Source organism: Orycteropus afer, unplaced genomic scaffold (genome assembly GCF_000298275.1).
Source record: "Orycteropus afer afer isolate SDZICR_OR568_19922 unplaced genomic scaffold, OryAfe1.0 scaffold00004, whole genome shotgun sequence".
NCBI classification, from domain to species: domain Eukaryota; kingdom Metazoa; phylum Chordata; class Mammalia; order Tubulidentata; family Orycteropodidae; genus Orycteropus; species Orycteropus afer.
Window position 1 is genome coordinate 3,098,121 of NW_006921591.1, and position 18,765 is coordinate 3,116,885.

An 18,765-nucleotide genomic window follows, 5' to 3' on the forward strand; every position below is an offset into this window, starting at 1 on the left:
AATTTAATAACAGCAATACCCACAGCAACATGTCATGCTTTAACAAGAAAGAAAAGCAATAACAATAATAAAAACAAAGATTTCTGCACAGCTATATCAGTATTATCAGGATGGTCTGAACTGTTTACTTTTACCTTTTCCAGGAATTAGTTCATGCTGAACCATCTATTCTGGGTCATCCAGTACCACTTTTAATCCCTATTGCCCATTTGTGAGATGAGCGAGTTCCTGGGATTATAAATACAGTGGCAAGTTTAACCTCTTTTTGTCTGTGAAAACCTAACTCACCAAATAAAAATTCTTTAACCTTGTTCTCATCAGCTCCATGGTCTAATTAACTTAAAATTCCCTACTCTTCTGTAACAACACTAACACTTCCTTTAAAGCATATACCAGGGGTTAAAGAGATGAGATAATTCTGAACAGGTCATAATGACCTTATTAGTTCTTAGTTGAAATGCTGTGCATTATTAATACTATTATTGGGCCATCGCTCTTACAGGAACCCATCTAGTTTAGGAGAAATTGTTTAAGTTCTGAAAACTAATCAACTGGCATTCAGAATCTTCCCTTCTGGTTTACATGATCTTGCACAAATTACTTAAATACCCCTTATCCTTGTTTTCCTTGTCTATAAAAATACAGAAACCAAACCCATTTCTGCAGTCTGTTCTGACTTATGGTAACCCCATGTGTTACAGAGTAGAACCTCTCCATAGGGTTTTCTTGGCTATAATTTTTTGGAAGAAGATTACCAGGCCTTTCTTCTGTGGCACTGCTGGGTGGATTCAAACTGCCAATCTTTAGATTGGTAGCTGAGTGCAAACTGTTCATACTACCCAGAGGCCTTCTTTGTCTATAATGAGAAATTAAAAATAGAACTTACCTCATGGGATTTTTATGAAGATGAAATGAATTAATATGTAAAACTCAAGTTAGCACTTAATAACCAACAACTATGACTATTTATTTTTGTCATAATATTTAAGAAATATCTTAAGTTCATCTCTCTGTACCTTTTATAGCATGAGAAGCTGATACATGAATTGGAAGAAGAAAGACACTTACGTCTTCAAAGTGAACAGCGGTTGCAGGAGGTGACCCTGGAGTCTGAGCGCAACAGAATTCAGATGCGTGGTTTGCAGCAGCAGTTTTCCAGGTATTGTTCATGAAATGAGCATATTGCTTCATGAGGTGCATCCTTCCCTGCACCAGTAACACCTTTGACTGAATTTCCATTTTGTGTGATTCTGTTGCACTCAATGAGTAATTTCCCAACAGTTTTGACCTTCTTTTTTGGTCAGGCCATCTGTTTTGGTTCTCTAGTCCTAGTGTAACAGAAAAATCACAAGCGAATAACTTTAACAAACAGGGATTTATCCTCTTTCAGTCTAGGATGCTAGAAATCTGAGTTCAAAGTGCTGACTCAAGGGGCTGAGTGAAGGCTTTTCTACCTTGGGGTTCTGCTCTGCCTACTACTGTACCAGGCCAACTAGAGCTAGAGGCTTTTTCTGACTCAGGCAGGTGCTGGCTGCTGAGGCTGATGAACCCAAGATTGACAGGTAAAATGGCACAGTTCCAAGATTAGCAGACAACAGGCAGGATCGGCAGTCAACATGGCAGGACATTGAGATGAAGACTTGGCTACATGCAGGATCCAGATGTGCTGAAAGCTAGTGCTAAAGGGAAAAGGAGATGGCATCTTCTGATCTCTACCTCCACAAGAGGAAGACAGAATTACCATCAGCAGTCCAAGGCCTGTTCTTAGGAGGCCACACATGCCACCACCCTCTAGCCCTCTTACTAACCTTGTCACCAACAGTTCTTCCCATGGCATCTACCACCTCTCTGCTGGGTTCAATTATTCACTGTAGTGACCACCCAGAACTCACAGATTATGGGGTTTATTAGGGAAGCAACTGGCTACAATTCAAGTTCAGGAATGTGCTCAGTCTCTCTCAGCCGGCCGTCTCTCTGTCTCTCTCAGTAGCATGTCTCTCTTTCAGCAGTACATCTCTCTTGTGTTTCCTTCTCAGCAGTGTGTCTCTCTCATGGCTCTCTCTCTCTCTCTCAGCAAACACGTCTTTCTCAGCAGTACATCTCTCTTAGCCGGCAGTCAGAGAGATTTCTCCTGCCTCGAGGAGGGCTCCTTTTGAGCCTGGCAAGGTGGACAAAACCAACCAATCCAATATCAGAGTTCTACACACCTGAGAGAGAGTACACTTCCCAGAAGATTACTTTGTGCTGCTTCAACAGAAATATCCCAGGTGGATAACTTTAATAATCAGGTACTCAGTTGCTCATGTCAAATTGGGAGTTACAAAGACTATGGCTAGAAAAGCCATACTGGGTAATTTACTACACTGTGGCTAGGGACCTTTTTCAAAGCTTTTCCTTATATACTGGAAGTAGGCCACTCTCTGAGGACAGCTACTTAGCAGCTCACAGCAGATTCTACCATTAAGATGATTATAATCTCATCCTGGGAAATAACTATATCCAGCTGCCCAGCAACCCAAAGTGATGGCCCAGCCAAGTTGATACATAGCTTTAACTATCACACTATCCTATTGCCTTTGGGCCAATTTTCCGAAACTTTCCATTTGCCCTTGACCTTGCCTGGGCATAACTGAAACTAGTTGTCTTTTCTTCCGTGATGGCTTCCCGTAGGGTATTCCAGTGAGTGTCAATGGCTTTGTGGCTTGTTGGAATACCTTTGGAGAAGGCAGGGAGGTAGATAAGATATCACAGGTCATCAAAATCCTATTTTAAAGTAGACAGAGATGTTGAATTCAAATATATATATTATATATATATGTTGAATTCACTTAGAGCTTACTATGTAAGTAAATTCAACATCTCTCTCTACTTTAAAATAGGATTTTGATGACCTGTGATATCTTACTCACTGTTTAAAGGAAACATTTAGAAGTAGTTAAAAAAAAAATTAGTGAGTTCCTGTCCTTTAAAAAGATAACTAGAATTTGAAAGGAGAATTCTGAAAAAGCAGCTCTTTCTAGATTTAATTCCGGCACAGTCTAAATCTTTCAGCTTCCAATTATAGTTAATATGGGGCCAGGTGGAGGCTCAACTTATTATATTAAAATCCATTCAATTCAGTGGGGAAAAAAAAACACAAACTTGTCCAATTACAGACCTGGGACCAGATACAGGCATCCTGTGAGGGCCATTCTGCTTTCACTTCTACACTTTACCTTCACCATTTGCTAAACTAGGAAAATAACTTTTGTTTTACTTCTCTCTCATAACATTATCCTACAGTTTGAAATGTACCCTTAAAATCTTAATGAGCTGCAAGCTCTGGTAGCGTGTTGTGTAAGGCACTTGACTGCTAACCAGAAGGCTGGCGGTTCAAACCCACCAGCCACTCCTCAGAAGAAAGGTTGGGCCATGTACTTCTGTAGTGATACTGCCTCAGAAACCCAATGAGGGGTTGCTATGAGTCCAGTCCGACTCAATGGCAGATAACAACAACAACATGATTGGGGATATTGGTGGTTCAGTGCTAGAATTCTTGTCTTCCTTGCAGGAGACCTGAATTTGATTCCGGCCAATGCAATTTATGCACAACCACTACCCATCTGCTGTGGAGGCTTGTGTGTTGCTGTGATGCTTAATAAGTTTCAAAGGAGCTTTCAGACCAAGATGGAGTAGGAAGAAAGGACTGACAATCATTACCACCGTGCATGGGAGACCACCATGAGTCAGGGCCAACTCAAGGGCAACTATCAAAACCAACAACATATGATTGGTGATAAATAATGTAACTTCCTCAAAAGAGACTTTTATAGTAATAGCTTCCTTTTTAGATGTGTTGGAGGAAGAGGCCAAAGTTTCACTTCTAGATTATTTACCTCATTTGGGCTTATACCATGAATGCTTGTGATTTTGGTTTAGGGGCTTCTTGGAGGAACAGAGCAGAAAGAATGGATTACTGTTCTGTGTTCAGTGTCATAATTGATCACCCTGTCAGAACACCTGAGCCCATAATCATACACAGATGCTGTGGAAATGCACCAATCAATACGCTAACAAATGCACATCCCACCCCTTGCAGGCTATTATTTGTACAACCTTATGCATGATATTTCATTTAGTTTGATGGCAATTCACATTTTATGGCTCCCAACCTTAAATAATACATCTCTCTAACTGAAGTAACTTTAAAACAAGCACTGCTTCATGATACTTTCCATTTTAATGATGTGGGCAAGGAAAAGGCAGATCTTGCCATTCTTGCACAGTCTAATTGAGATGTCTCTGTAGTCAAGCTATTATTTACAGGTCATGAGACACATGGCACAGTAAATTATTTTCATATGATGCCAGGTCATCGGTTGTAAATCAAATGACAATCCCGTATAGATTTGAGTTACCTAAAAGCCAAGACTACATCCTAGGCTGAAAGGGAAGATAATTATATGGAAAATAAATAGTGGTTAGTTTTTACATACTGTTTCATGAACATTTTTTTTTCCCCCAGTGTAATCAGTTTTCTCATGGGAAGCTTCATTGAAACTGAAAAGTTCAAGTCCAATTACAGCTGGATTAGTAATGTAAATTAGCAAAAGATAGGGGAAGAAAGCATATATATCAGATAAGATAATTATACTATAATTTGAATAGACCCACTGAACCATTTTTGATGGCCTTTCACATTTTAAGCACTAGTTTTAAAGATATTTCTAGTTATGCTTATTTAAACAATCATGTTACTATAATTTAGGTCTCTGTAAAATTCTGAGTATTACAAACTATTCCTATAATACATCACCCTTGTACATGGTCAGCATCCAAATGGTCATATAAGTAGTTTATATAATCCAAATCACTGTATTAAATTAAATTTAAAAAAAACAAACTTTTATATCCATAATTTTCTCCTTTTTTCCTGGACTGATGAGTTCATTTTATGTGTGTATTGATATTTGGGATGTAGAATTATTTGACCGTTATTCATGGACCAAGGTTACTTTAAAAAAAAAAATTAAGCTTATGACTTACTTCCTTATGGATATGAGGTAACTTAATAAAAGATCTCAAAAACTCACTGTCGTCGAGTTGGATCTGACTCATAGCGACCCCTCCTTAGGTTTCTGAGGCAGTGTCACTATGGAAGTAGATTGCCCAATCTTCCTTCTGAGGAGTGGCTGGTGGGTTTGACCCGCCAGCCATCTAGTTAGCAGTCAAATGCCTTAGGCACTACACCACCAGAGCTCCCTAATAAAAGGTAGGTATTCAATAAGGCTGATAAAATAGAGAAAATAAAAGATCATGAGAAGGAGAATGTGGCAAATCATGATAATTACACAGGTTGACATGTTTTCTCAGAAGGAGCCTTTAATTTAGCTCTAAAATTCCTGTAACCACAATATAAAGGAAAACACAGGGGATATGTAATTTTTTAACTCACAGGCAAAGGCTAAACCAACTTCCACAGAGTTGATTCTGACTCATGGTGATCCCATGTGTGTCAGAGTAGAACTGTGCTCCACTGGATTTTCAGTTGCTCATTTTTTCATAAGTAGATTGCCAGACCTTTCTTCCATGGCACCTCTCAGTAGATTTGAATATCCATCTTTTAGGTTGGCAGCTGAGTGAATTAATTACTTGTACCATCATGGAACTCCAGACAAAAGCAACTACTCTTTAAAAAGAGAAACACTATCTATATTAAATAAAGCTGCAATAGAATGTCTTGATAGAAGATGCTGAAGAATACCACATACACAGTCCATGACGATTCAAATTAAGATTAATTCTTAGAAGTATGACTATTTATTTTATGTCATGTATATCTAGAAGCTTATTCAGTTTCTGGATTTCACAATGTATCAAATAGGAATACTGAGCCCACAGTTCAGTAACAACAGGTAAAATAAAAAGAACTCCAATTTGAGGGTTCTCACATCAAGCATCATACCGTGAATTCATGGGAACTTCTAAAGGTATATACATTATGTCTTTCTCATGCCTCTTTTTTGAACCTAGGCACAGATGCATAGAATGCCGAGGCCTTGGTGAGCTAGGTGAAGTATTTTCCAAGTGTGTTTGATGACATGTTAGCCATGAGAGTTTCTAAACAGTGGTTAAGGACATTTTGAGTTTCAGATTTCAGGTTGAGTGAGATAATGGACGGGAAAGTGAATTTAGAAGATGGGACAATTAGACTTATGTGGAAAGTAGAGTTCAGCTGTCAGGATGAGTGTTTCAGGAGAGGCAGTGAGGTTTGGGTTTATGCAGTTTCAGTTGTATTAGGGGTCTGGTAGCTTAAAGGTACCAGGAAAACCCAAATATATGTGATTAGTTGTACCAATAAGTAATGACATCACTTAGATGATATAAATCTATAAAAAACATTTGAATGAGTCGTTTCATTTAGGTCACCACCAAACCTTCATCCACAGTCTCTCACTTCCCCTTGACCTCATGTCGAGGTAGGATATAATGTTTAGCAATGCTTCAAAACTTGGGTAGTAACAAAGAAGAGATGTGGCCAGAGGTTGTTACATAATTAGCTCTAAGCTCATTAATCAGAAATTGCCTATCTTAAGGAAGATTCAGGCAGACGTAATCAACTTGGTTTGGGCCACTTTCACATTGTGCAATGTAAATACAGAGATGAAAAAAAAGACATTTTCAAATTAACCCTTCCCTACAGTTGATGGAGTACTTCAATAGGTGCTACCTAGAGAGAAGTCAAGTCATTAAGGCTGCCTCTGCTGTCTTGTGTTATTTGGTGATGTAAATCAAAGATGCTTTTCAGATGTGATAAACAATATTTCATCCATAATCTGTTTTGTATATATGACTGGATATATTTTATGTGGGGTTAGCTTTGGTGCTATACCATCCACAATTTGGTAACTTTCCCTACCTCCCACCTCTCCACCTCTGGAATGACTTGTTTGAATTGCAATTGTTCAGACAGACAGAGTTCATGGTGTGGACTGTAGTTATGGTGCTGACTTACTTCTTGAGTAAAGGTAGTTGACAGTGAATGCCCAGCTTCATTACTCCTTGTTGAATTAAGCACCTGTTTACCTATCAGTTAGACTCACCTGAAGGAGCACTTTCAGAAGTTTTAGGAATTTTGTCTCCTAACCAAGTGCGGTATGTTGAGGGAATAACAGTGATTTATTTTATAGACTGATACCATGCAAACCATATATGATTTGTATGTGTTATTTGAGTTGGTGCCTTTGAAACAAGCTAATGATTGTGTAGATTATTACTAAAAGCTGTGTTTCTTCTCAGGCAATAAACCACACTTATTGTATGTGAAATAAAGTAGAATAGACATGTGTCCTCAAAATATTGGATTCAAGATAAAGAATCCTTACAGACATATATAAACAAAAAAAAAAAAAAACATATGAATAGTATTGCTTTGTAAATGAAGAGAAAATATGCAAAAATTCAGGACAGCTATACTTGTTAGGGAATCGACTCAATGACAGTGAGTTTTTTTTTCATATACTTGTTAAGGGATATTGCATGGTTTAAAATCAGGAAGCATGTGCACTAGGGTTGTATCCTTCACCATACTCATTCAATCTGTATGCTGAGAAAATAATCCAAGAAGCCAGACTATATAAAGAAAAATGCAGCATCAGGATTGGAGGAAGATCCATTAACAATCTGCTGTGTACGGGTGGGGAGCTCTGGTAGCATAGTGCCTGAGGCACTTGACTGCTAACCAGAAGGCTGGAAGTTCAAACCCACCAGCCACTCCTTGGAAGGAAGATAGGGCAATCTACTTCCATAGTGATACTGCCTAGGAAACCCAAGGAAAGGTCACTATGAGTTGGGTCCGACTCAATGGCACATAACAACAACAACATATACAGGTGACACAGTCTTGCTTGCTGAAAGTGAAGATGACTTGAAGCACTTACTGATGAAGATCAAAGACTATTTAGTCTTTAATATGAACTACACCTCAACACAAAGAAAACAACAATTCTCACAAGTGGATCCATAAGCAACATCATGATAAATGGAGCAAAGATTGAAGTTGTCAAAGATTTCATTTGACTTAAATCCGGAATCAACATCCATGGAAGCAGCAGTCAAGAAATCAGATGTCATATTGCACTGGGAAAATCTGTTGCAAGGGACCTCTTTAAAGTGTAAAGAAGCAGAAATGTGACTTTAATGACTAAGGTGCACCTAATGCCCGCAAAAGAACCAAACTCACCACCGTGGAGTCAATTCGACTCATAGTGACCCCTCCCTGGGTTTCCAAGGTGGTATCACTACAGAAGTAGATAACCCAACCTTTCTTCTGAGGAATGGCTGATGGATTTGAACCGCCAGCCGTCTGGTTAGCAGTCAAATGCCTTAGGCACTACGCCACCAGAGCTCCTGCACTTGACCCAAGCCATGGTATTTTCAGCTGCCTCATATGCATCTGAAAGCTGGACAATGAATAAGGAAAACTGAAGAAGAGTTGAAGCCTTTGAATGTGGTTGACAAAGAATACTGAAAATACCATGGACTGCCAGAAGAAGGAACAAATCTGTTCTGTCTTTCCAGTACAGCTGGAATGCTCCTTAGAAGCAAGAATGGCCAGATTTCATCTCACCTACTTTGGTCATGTTGTCAAAAAAGGACTGTTCCCTGGAGAAGGATATCATGCTTGGTAAGGTAGAAGGTTGGCAAAAAAAAAAAGACCTTCAACAAGATGGATTAACTCAGTGGGTGCAATGATGGGCTCAAGCATAAAAAGAATTGTGAGGATGGTGGAGGACCAGACATTGTTTTGTTCTGTTGTACATAGGGTTGCTATGAGTTGGAATCATCTTGATGACACCTCACAACAACAATTAGCAAACTATATCACATTCAAAGTGTCATGAATCAGTTAGTGTTTCTCTGCAGCTTTGACATGGTGTGTGTGTGTACGTGTGTGTGTTTATTACATGCAGTGTAATTGTAAGTATGAGCAACAACTGAGTTTGGTCATCTGTAATTGACTAGGATAGATGTCAACCAAATGGAATCCAAGCTCTTACTCCCTGCCTCTGGGATTTCTCTACCAGATTCTGACCTTCTGTCCCTGTACTGTTATCTGCTGGCTTAAAGCTATTTCTTTGCTTACTGTATCAGGGATTTCTCCTATCACAGTTGATTGCTGCACTTAAGTGCAGTCTATGCATGCTGAACTTCAAGGAGACGAAAATTGAGATGGTTTTACTGCTTAACTCACTCACTGGTTGCTTTCACATTATCAACTCTCAGAAACTTTATGGAATCCTAGGGTTCATTTTCTGCTGCCCATTTGGAAGCTGTAGGATCCTGGCATAGAAGTGTGTATTGAAGAGGATAATATGCCCTTAACTGTTCTGCCCACATATGCCCTTCTGCCTCTGTATCTGTCTGGTACATTAAAAGAACATTTTCTCTACATCTTGGGAAGGAGTAAAGCATAACAGGATGAGACAAATCTGTCAATTGACCTTTGGACAATTGACAGCAAGAAGCTTTTCTGCTCTCTTCCTGCATTTGTCCCCACCTCCGACCCTTTGCTGACTTTAACCTATCATATAGACGAGCTCTCTTTAGTATCTTGTTCCTTCTGATGAATATAGAGGACAGTTTTCTATTGATTTGTAGTTGCTGTTTCTACAACATCAGCAGTATTTCTGGCTGAGACTTTTAATAAAAATTGGGACCTCTCATGTATGCTTTTGTGTAAATCCATGAGAAGTTTAAAATGACAAAGCAATATTGGTTTATGTCTTAGTTATCTGGGCTGCTATAACAAATACCACAAGCAGATGGCTGTAACAAACAGAAATTTATTATCTCACAGTTTAGGAAGCTAGAAGTGCAAATTCAGGGTGCCAGCTTTAGGGGAAGGATTTCTTTCTCTGTCAGCTCTGGGGGAAGGGTCTTGTCTCCTTTCAACATCTGTTGCCCTGAAGTGTTTGGAGATCTCCATGTGTTTTTATCTGCCCCTGGGACTAGGAGCTTCTCAGCACAGAGATTCTGGGTCCAAAGATGTGCTCTGCTCCCAGTTCTTCTGTCTTCATGGTGATGATGCCCCTCTTTCTCTCTACTGGCTTCTCTCTCCTTTTATCTCTTGTAAGATAACAGGTGATGCAGGCCACACCCCAGGAAAATTCCCATTATATCAGATCAGGGCTTTACCTGGGTAAAGATGTTACATACCACCTTAATCCCCTTATAGTTGATTGGCTGATCACATGGCATCATACCATAGAGGATGATTACATCAACTGTCAAATTATATCCTTACATAACTGCCAAACCACTGAGAATACTGGCCCAGCCAAATTGGCACATATTTTGGGGGAATGCAGTTCAATTCATGACAGTTTAAATGATAACATTTTTTTCAAATTAAAACAAATGGAAGAAAATATTTTAAGTGGTATCTTTTAAAATACCTGGTTAATGTAATAATTTTGATGTCAGAAATGTGTATCCTAGTGTAAAGGTTGGCTAAAACCAATTGTATAAAAACTGGAGCTAAAGAAAGCCACTGCAGATTGCTGAGTGATTACTAATTTACTGAAGATTGAAAGTTGCTGTATTTCCTTATATTTCTGTCTCTTTATAAATGATGATATTGACACATGTTTCTTCTTAAATTCTGAAAGAGCTATGTGGGCTTGAGTAGACAACATGGCCTTTATATTTCCTTTTGTTTATCCCTAAACTCCCTGCCATCGAGTTAGTTCCAACTCATAACAACCCCTCCTTGGGTTTCCAGGCAGTATCTCTATGAAGTAGATTGCCCAGTCTTCCTTCTGAGGAGTGGCAGGTGGGTTTGAACCACCAACCTTCTGGTTAGCAGTCAAATACCTTAGGCACTATACCACCAGAGCTCCTTATTTATCCCTGGTAGAGAAAAGAACATTAACACTGAGTAGAGTCCTGTTTCATTTCAAAGAGCACTATCCTATGAAATGGGTTCTCCAGGATCTGGATTCAGCCCTACTTCTAACTAGTGTAATCACTTTAGTCCAGTAATTTAACCTTTCTGGGTCTCAATTTTGTAAAACCATGAAATTGCATTATAACTTTATAATGCTTTTTAATAAATAATATACTGAAATACATTTAATAGGCGAAGCTACAACTACCCTGTTATAACCAGGCCTTTATGAAATTTCTGGCAATTGACTTTTCATCGTGAGTGCTTGGAGTGGACCTGCCTTATTCTCCATATTGTCATTACAGTGAGGCTCTGTGGAACTGGGTTTGACTATGTCTATATTGGTCACTTGACTCTAGAGAAATTGAGATTAGAAAACTGCCAAGTCCAGATGAAAAATTTCTGTTGAGGACAACCAAAATTAAATACCGAGGAGGTGTACTGGCAGAAGGAAGTTAAGATACTCTGTGGTGGACATGACCATTATTGCTCTTGGCTCTGATATTGTCTACTTTAAGATTTATTAGAATTGGTTTGGGAAAAATCCTGAACAGAGAACTTTATGACAACCATAACTGTTTTCACTTCTAAACAATTTCTCTTAAGAAATAGCCACCATCAATAAAAATATCAGTGACTTAATCTCTCCTCTAAATATTTTTTTCAAACAGCTATTATAATTCCTAATTTGCCCACCCCAATGCTTTGTTATGAGAAAATAAATAGGATGCAGAAGATATGTTTTATTTTAAAACTGGAAATTAAACTAACTCCTACTCTTAATAATAGATGCTTTATGTTTTTGTCAGTTTTGCAGAAAACTCACTCCTTTCTAGATGTAAAGTTTAATAAGTTTTGACAAGCATATACTGTGATATAACCATTACCATGATCAAGATAGAGAATATTTTCCTGTCCCTGAAAATTTCTTCATTCCCTTTTGTTGTCAGTCCCTCTCCAACACTCAAGCCCCTGGCAGTGTTGTATCAGATTCCTCATCTTATAATTTGGCCTTTTCATAAAGTCTTATAAAATAAATTATAATATATTTAACATTTTGTGTCTGACTTCTTTCACTTTGCGTGATTCTTTGGTGATGAAGTCATGTTGTGTTTTGGCCCTCTAGTGCTGCTCTAACAGAAATACCACAGGTGGGTGGTTTTAAACCAACAGGGATTTATTCTTTTACAGTTTAGGAGGCTAGAAGTTCAAGTTCAAAGTTCCAGCTCTAGGGGCTGAGTGAAGGCCCCTGGATATTGAGCTTCAGCTCTGCTGCTTCTTCCTGGCCCACAGAAGCTGGAGGCTTCTCTTAACTCAGACAGTTGCTGGCTGCTGAGGCTGATAAACCCAAGGTCAACAAGTACAATGGCACACTCCCAAGATTATCAAACAACATGGAAGATCACTAATTCAAGTCCATTAATAGCTCCAAGACTGGCAGACAACATGGCAGGCCAATGAGATGAAGACTCAGCTACATGCAGGGTCCAAGCATGCCAAAACGCTCCAGAGAACTTTTTCAATGCTGCTGTTTATATACTGGAAGCAAATCAGATCCCTAAGGCAGCTACTGAGCTGCTTCAGTGGATTCCATCATGGAGTTGATTACCAGTCTCATCATGGGGAATAACTACATACAGCTGCCCAGCCACTCAAAACCAGGCCACGCCAAGTTGACACACAACTTACCTACCACATGTTGCGTGCATTGTAACTTGTTCCTTTTAACTGCTGAGTAGTATTCTACTGTATAGATGTGTCACTGTATGTCGATCCATTCATCTGCTAAAAGACAATTGGAGTTCTTCCAGTCTTTGGTGATTACGATTAAAACTGCTATAAACACTCATGTCTGGGTGTTAGTGTGTTTTCATTTCTCTTGGAATGGAATAGGAATGGGACTATGTGTTGGATTGGGTTCTCTAGAGAAACACAAAAACCAGCGAAGTATATATATATATATATATATTTATAGAGAGAGAGAGAGAAATTTATCTTAGATAAATGGCTCACAAGCGTGTAGAAGCCAAGTTCAAGCTGAAAAGTTCGTCTCTGGAGGGGGATGGGGCCCAGGGCCGTCTGGCTTTCACATGCACAGCAGAGGAGTTCAAGTCACAAAGTTCGTCTCTGGAGAGAGATGGGGCCTGGAGTTGTCTGGTTCCCGCAAGCGCAGCAGAGCCGGGAGAATCAAACTGACACGCAGGGTCGCAGTTCCCAACAAAGAAAGAATCCGAAAGCCTCCTCCGGGGCGAGCAGCGAGCTGCTTGCTCCAGGAAGCATATATTTCGGAATGCAGTTCTTCCAGTTTGTCCCTGGGATAGTATTACAGGTAGGCCACACCCCTGGGGAAACTCCCCCTAGACTGACCGGCCGCTTAGGACGCAGTCATGTGATCCATCATGGGAACCACCACTCACAAGTGGAGTCCAGCCAAGTTGACACATCTTCAACTATCACAGACTACTTAGTTATATACACTTATGCACTGCACAGCATTCATTCAGGCAATGTCTGACCATATATATGTTTGTGTTTATAGTAGGGGTTATTATAATCATAAGATTATATTAGAGTTCAAAAATCCTGAATAGAGAATAGGACATAGTGGACATAACCAGATGTAATCAACATTATAACTTCCCACATGCAACATATGCAAGAATCTCAGATCTCTTGTATACAAAGCGATTGCACTGCCAGGTGGATAATAGTACAGTTTATATATAACCTGGAAGCTCTGGTAGTGTAGTGCCTAAGGCACTTGACTACTAACCAGAAGGCTGGTGGTTCAAACCCACCAGCTGCCCCTCAGAAGGATGGTTGCGCAATCTACTTCCATAGTCATACTACCTCCTAAACCCAAGGAGGGGTCTCTATGAGTTGGGTCCAACTTGATGGCACGTAAAAACAACAACATACATATAACCTATAGTACATATGTCTTTATAGTTATAATAAATGACTGCATTATGGGCTTATATATCTACTGTACTGTACTTTCTATCATTATTTTAATGTGAATCTCCCCTACTTACAGATAAAAAGTTTACCATATAACAGTGTAAGTTTTGACTCATAGACAGCAGCATCCAATCTCTTGTATGCTCATCTCTTGACTGTTGTAACATTATCTCTGTTTAATTTTCTTTTGAAAGTATTACTGTGAAGTGTATTATGGCTTTGAAACTCAGCAAAACCAGTGCTAGTGATGGCAGCAGCAAGAAGCAAGGGAGAAATATCTATTTGGAAGTGAAACAAAAGTTTGTTAACACGAAGGTGGAGTATCAGTGGATGCTATTGCTTGCAATTTAGGCATGTTCACAAAATGTTCAAATCACAAAATGTGCTATTTCACAGAACTATTATGGTCATTAAGTGACAGATGATTGTATTAAGTATATGTTTAAGTTTATAGGAAACTGCAAACTGTTTTCCAAAGTAGCTATGCCATTTTGTATTCCCACTAGCAATGTATGGGAGTTACAGTTGTTTCACACCAATACATTTCTTTTGAAAAATATAACACAGATACAGGAAACCACATACAGCAAATATTTGACTTACTGAATTTTTTAAGGCCAGCACCCTTGTAATCATTGCCAGCTCAGGAAAGGAAACTGCCAGCCATCCAGAAGCCCCTCTAGGTACTGGATGCCAATATCAACCTTCCCTTGTAAATAACTTTTATAGCAATAACTAATATGCATCCGTAAACACTTTAATTTAGTCTTATCAGTTTCTTAAAATTTAAGTTTATTTTAGCCTACATGTTACTTTCCATTCCTTCCTTTACCTTCGAATGCAGGTATCCCCTGCTTTTTAAAAGTTTGCTTTATGCCACTTCACTCTTACGAAAGACCTATTGTTCTGGTTACCTAGTGGCACTCTGACAGGAGTATACCACAATTGGGATGGCCTTTACAAACAGGAGTTTATTCTCTTACAGTTCAGGAGGCTAGAAGTCCAAGTTCAAAGTGCCAGGCTCTAGGGGTTGGGTGAAAGCCCCTCAGCCTTGGACTTCAGCTGTGCCTCCTGCTCCCAGCCCACTGGAGCTAGAGGCTTTTCTTCACTTAGACAGCTGTTGGCTACTGAGGCTGCCAAGCCCAAGGTTGACAAGTAAAATGACACAGTCTCTATGTTACCAAACCACATGGCAGGCCATTAATTTAAGTCCGTTAAAAGTCCCAAGGTTGGCAGAGCATGGCAGGCTGCTGAACAACAACATGGCTACTTGCAGGATTCAAGCATGCCATAAGCTGGAGACCATTCCCAAAGCTGCTGCACCAGGCAGCGAGAAAGGTATCTCCAACCTCCTTTCCTTGGAACTACACTCAGCATCTCAGCATCAACCACCATAGCTTTGTACTGTGTCCTTGAACAGTAAATGTTAGTGTTATTTTAGGTTTTATATGTTATTTGGTACAATTTGGTAGGTTACTTTTTGACTCTGGGAACGGTCAAAAAATTTTCCTATGTAGATTAACAATAACTGTTTCTTCATTTACATCATTTAGGCTTACAAAAGTTTTCATAGGAATGTTCTACTTTTGGGGAGCAGGGGAAATCTGTATATCTATTGAAGATCCAAGGACATTTCCACAGTCTGAATTTTGCTCATTGCACATTCCTGTTAGAGGTTCAATGTGTTCCTTCTTTGTCCTCTATATTTTCTGCAGATTAACTGTTATTTTTATACATTGTTCCTAACAATGACCTTTGCCATGGGTAGTTATTCAATAAATATTTATTGGTTCAGGAATGACTGAATAAATGAATGAATGAATATCTTCACTGAAGCAGAAAGATATAGCCAGAAAGATGTAGGTTAACTTATGGAAGAATTTTACAGATAGTGTGTCTATGATAGAAATTTGCTTTCAAGGTTGGTTCTACAATAGCCATTTCTGGGGATCTTTAAAATTTTGATAATACTCATCATTCTTAGAGTTATAAACCATGATGGCCTGTGAGGATGAAAACCTGATTTCTCATTCCTGAGTTTCTATGATTGAGTACTCACCTATAAAAGATGAGTTGCCAGTTTCAGAATATTCTTTGCAGAATTTCTTTCCTGCAGGGCTCTAAATGGAATTTGGTGCATTGAAAGTTTACTTCCCCTAAGGTAAAGTTTACTTTCAGAGAGTTTTTATGACCCCCAGGTAACATTTGTATCAGTTTGTCTGTGGTTGTGGGCTGGACAAATGCAAAGGCAGCCATCTCAGGAGTCTTGCTCATTGTTCTGATTACCTCTTAGTTCCGAAAGCAGGCCATTAAATGAATGGCATTCCCACAGAGTTATACCTCTGAGTGCCCATTGTAAACACTCACAAATGTTCTTTGGCATCCTTTGTTTAATTTGTGAAAAATAATTCAGTTAAGATGGTCCTTGTTTATAAATGTCTACATCTGTTGCTAACAAATAGCCTCAAGCTTTTAAGAGTGCTTCCTGAGAGTAAAGTGGGAAATTAGCTGTGCTGAAGCTACAGGGTTCTGACAAAAGCAATGTGCTGTAGTTTCCCTAAATTGTGTTTCAGAATTCTTTTCACATTTCGCCTGACCAAAGGTTTTACCTGTGGTTTGTAGTGGTTGCATTCTGATCGCTGCTCCTGAGATTCATATGCAAGTGACATGGGACATTTTCTCAAAACTCAAAGATGAGTTTCTTTTTCCATGTTTAATTCCTAGACCGACTTCAAACTGTTATGTTTTATAATAAGCATTTTTGTTAATATTGATATAAACATGGGCCACAGAAGTGATGATAATAGGCTTTTGTTATTTTTCATTGTTTCCAAAAACATTCCCTACATTATTTCATTCATTTCTCATTCTATTCTTATGCATGGAAGGCAGAGTATATTGTAAAATTGTAATTTTGTTGTGGTAGTTAAGTCTGGGTGTCAACTTGGCTGGGCCTGGTTGAGTGGCTGGGCAGCTGGATGTAGTTATTCCCCACGGTGAGATTGCTAATTGACTCCATGATGGAATCTCTTGGAGCAGCTGAGTAGCTGCTCTGGGTATGTGGTCTGCTTCCTGTGTATAAGAAGCAGCTTTGGGAATGGTCTCCAGCTTATGGCACGCTTGAACCCTGCAAGTAGTCATGTTATTATTCAGCAGCAGCCTGCCATGCTCTGCCAACTTTGGGACTTTTAACGGACTTAAATTAATGGCCTGCCGTGTGGTTTGGTAACATCGGGACTATGCCTTTTTACTTGTCAATCTTGGATTTGTCAGTCTCTACAGCTAGCAGCTGTCTCAGGGAAGAAAACCTCTAACTCCAGTGGGCCAGGAACAGGAGGCAGAGCTGAAGCCCAAGGTTGAGGGGCTTTCACCTAGCCCCCAAAGCCTGGCACTTTGAACTTGGACTTCTAGCCTCCTGAACTGTAAGAGAATGAACTCCTGTTTGTTAAAGTCATCCCATCTGTGGTATATTCCTGTCAGAGCGGTACTAGGTAACCAGAACATTTGTAATAATTTCAATAAATACAAGACTGAAGCTGAAAAAATGAAGTATTCAAAATAAGAATGAGCTATCATCTCACTCCAGCATTAATAGCAAAGGTCAAAAAAGCAGAAAACAACAAATGCTGGCAAGGGTGTGGAGACACTAGAACCCTCATACACTACTGGTGGGACTGTAAAATGCTACAACCTCTGTGGAAAGCAATATGCCACTTTTTTAAAAAGTTGAAAATACAAATACCATATGATCCAACAATCCCACTACTAGGAGTGTATCCCAGAGAAGTAAGAGCTGTGGTGTGAGAAGATATATACACGTATGGTCATTGCAGCACTAGTCACAGTAACAAAAAAATGGAAATAATGTAAATGCCCATCAGTGGATAAATTGATGAATTGTGGTACATACACACAATGGAATGCAATGTAACATTGAAGAATAATGATGAATCTGAAAACACCTCATAATGTGGATGGACCTAGAGGACATTATGCTGAAAAAAATTAGGCAAAAGGAAAAATAGGATATGAGACCACTACTGTAAAAAGTTAAGAAATAAGCATTCATTGAAGGTTATGGGGGTGGGGGGGAATGACTAACTAGAGGATAGACACGTATTAACTTGGGTGGAGGGAAAGGCAATAGGGAGGTCAGCACAAAATGACCAATGTAGTAGAAGACACGAGGTGAACACTGTTAATACCTAATTCTGCAATATCAGTAATAACAATAATCTATGAATAGATATATAGATAGACAGTCAAGCTGAATAGGGGTGTGGAGGCAAATGGGACTATGCCTACAAATGTCTTTGATATTTTTGACAGAATATCTCTACCTATGTATGTATATGTGCTACAAATATATCCATGAACTGGAGGCAAAGTTATAAAAACTTTTTAGTCATAACCAAACAGCTCGAGAGAATGAGTCACTGGGCCTGGGGGCTCAGAACCATTATGTGTATGTTTGTGTGTGTGTGTATGAATTTTTATTGTTATTTGGGTGAAAATTTATAGAGAAAATTCATTTCCAATATAGTAGCTCATACACATTTTGTTTTGTGAACTTGACTGCAATTTCTCACAATGTAATAGCTCTCTTCCCACTTTCTCCCTATAGTTACCTCTTTCCTGTGTCCTTTGCTATGCATTCTTGTTCCCTGAGCTATGTCCCTGGGCAAATACTGTCCTTCTGTTTTCCCATGATTGATTGGTTTAAGGAGTGTAGCTACCTGATGTAAATGTTCACTGTATGTGCCTATCAGTTGTTTGCCTGGAAGCCATTGGAATGAGTTCAGTTCCAGACCTGAAGGGTACCTAGGGGCCATAGTCTCTGGAGCCTCACCAGACTCCAACAGACCAGTAAACCTAGT

At 39.2% G+C, this 18,765-nt stretch overlaps 1 protein-coding gene across 1 annotated transcript in view; it reads left to right on the forward strand.

The window, feature by feature from the left end:
• NCKAP5 (NCK associated protein 5) overlaps nucleotides 1–18,765 on the forward strand; it is a 988,332-nt gene that overhangs the window by 258,369 nt on the left and 711,198 nt on the right. Inside the window, exon 4 of the mRNA XM_007938042.2 lies at nucleotides 1,026–1,159. Within this exon, the coding sequence (XP_007936233.2) occupies nucleotides 1,026–1,159 (134 nt within the window). The remainder of the gene's footprint in view (nucleotides 1–1,025; nucleotides 1,160–18,765) is intronic.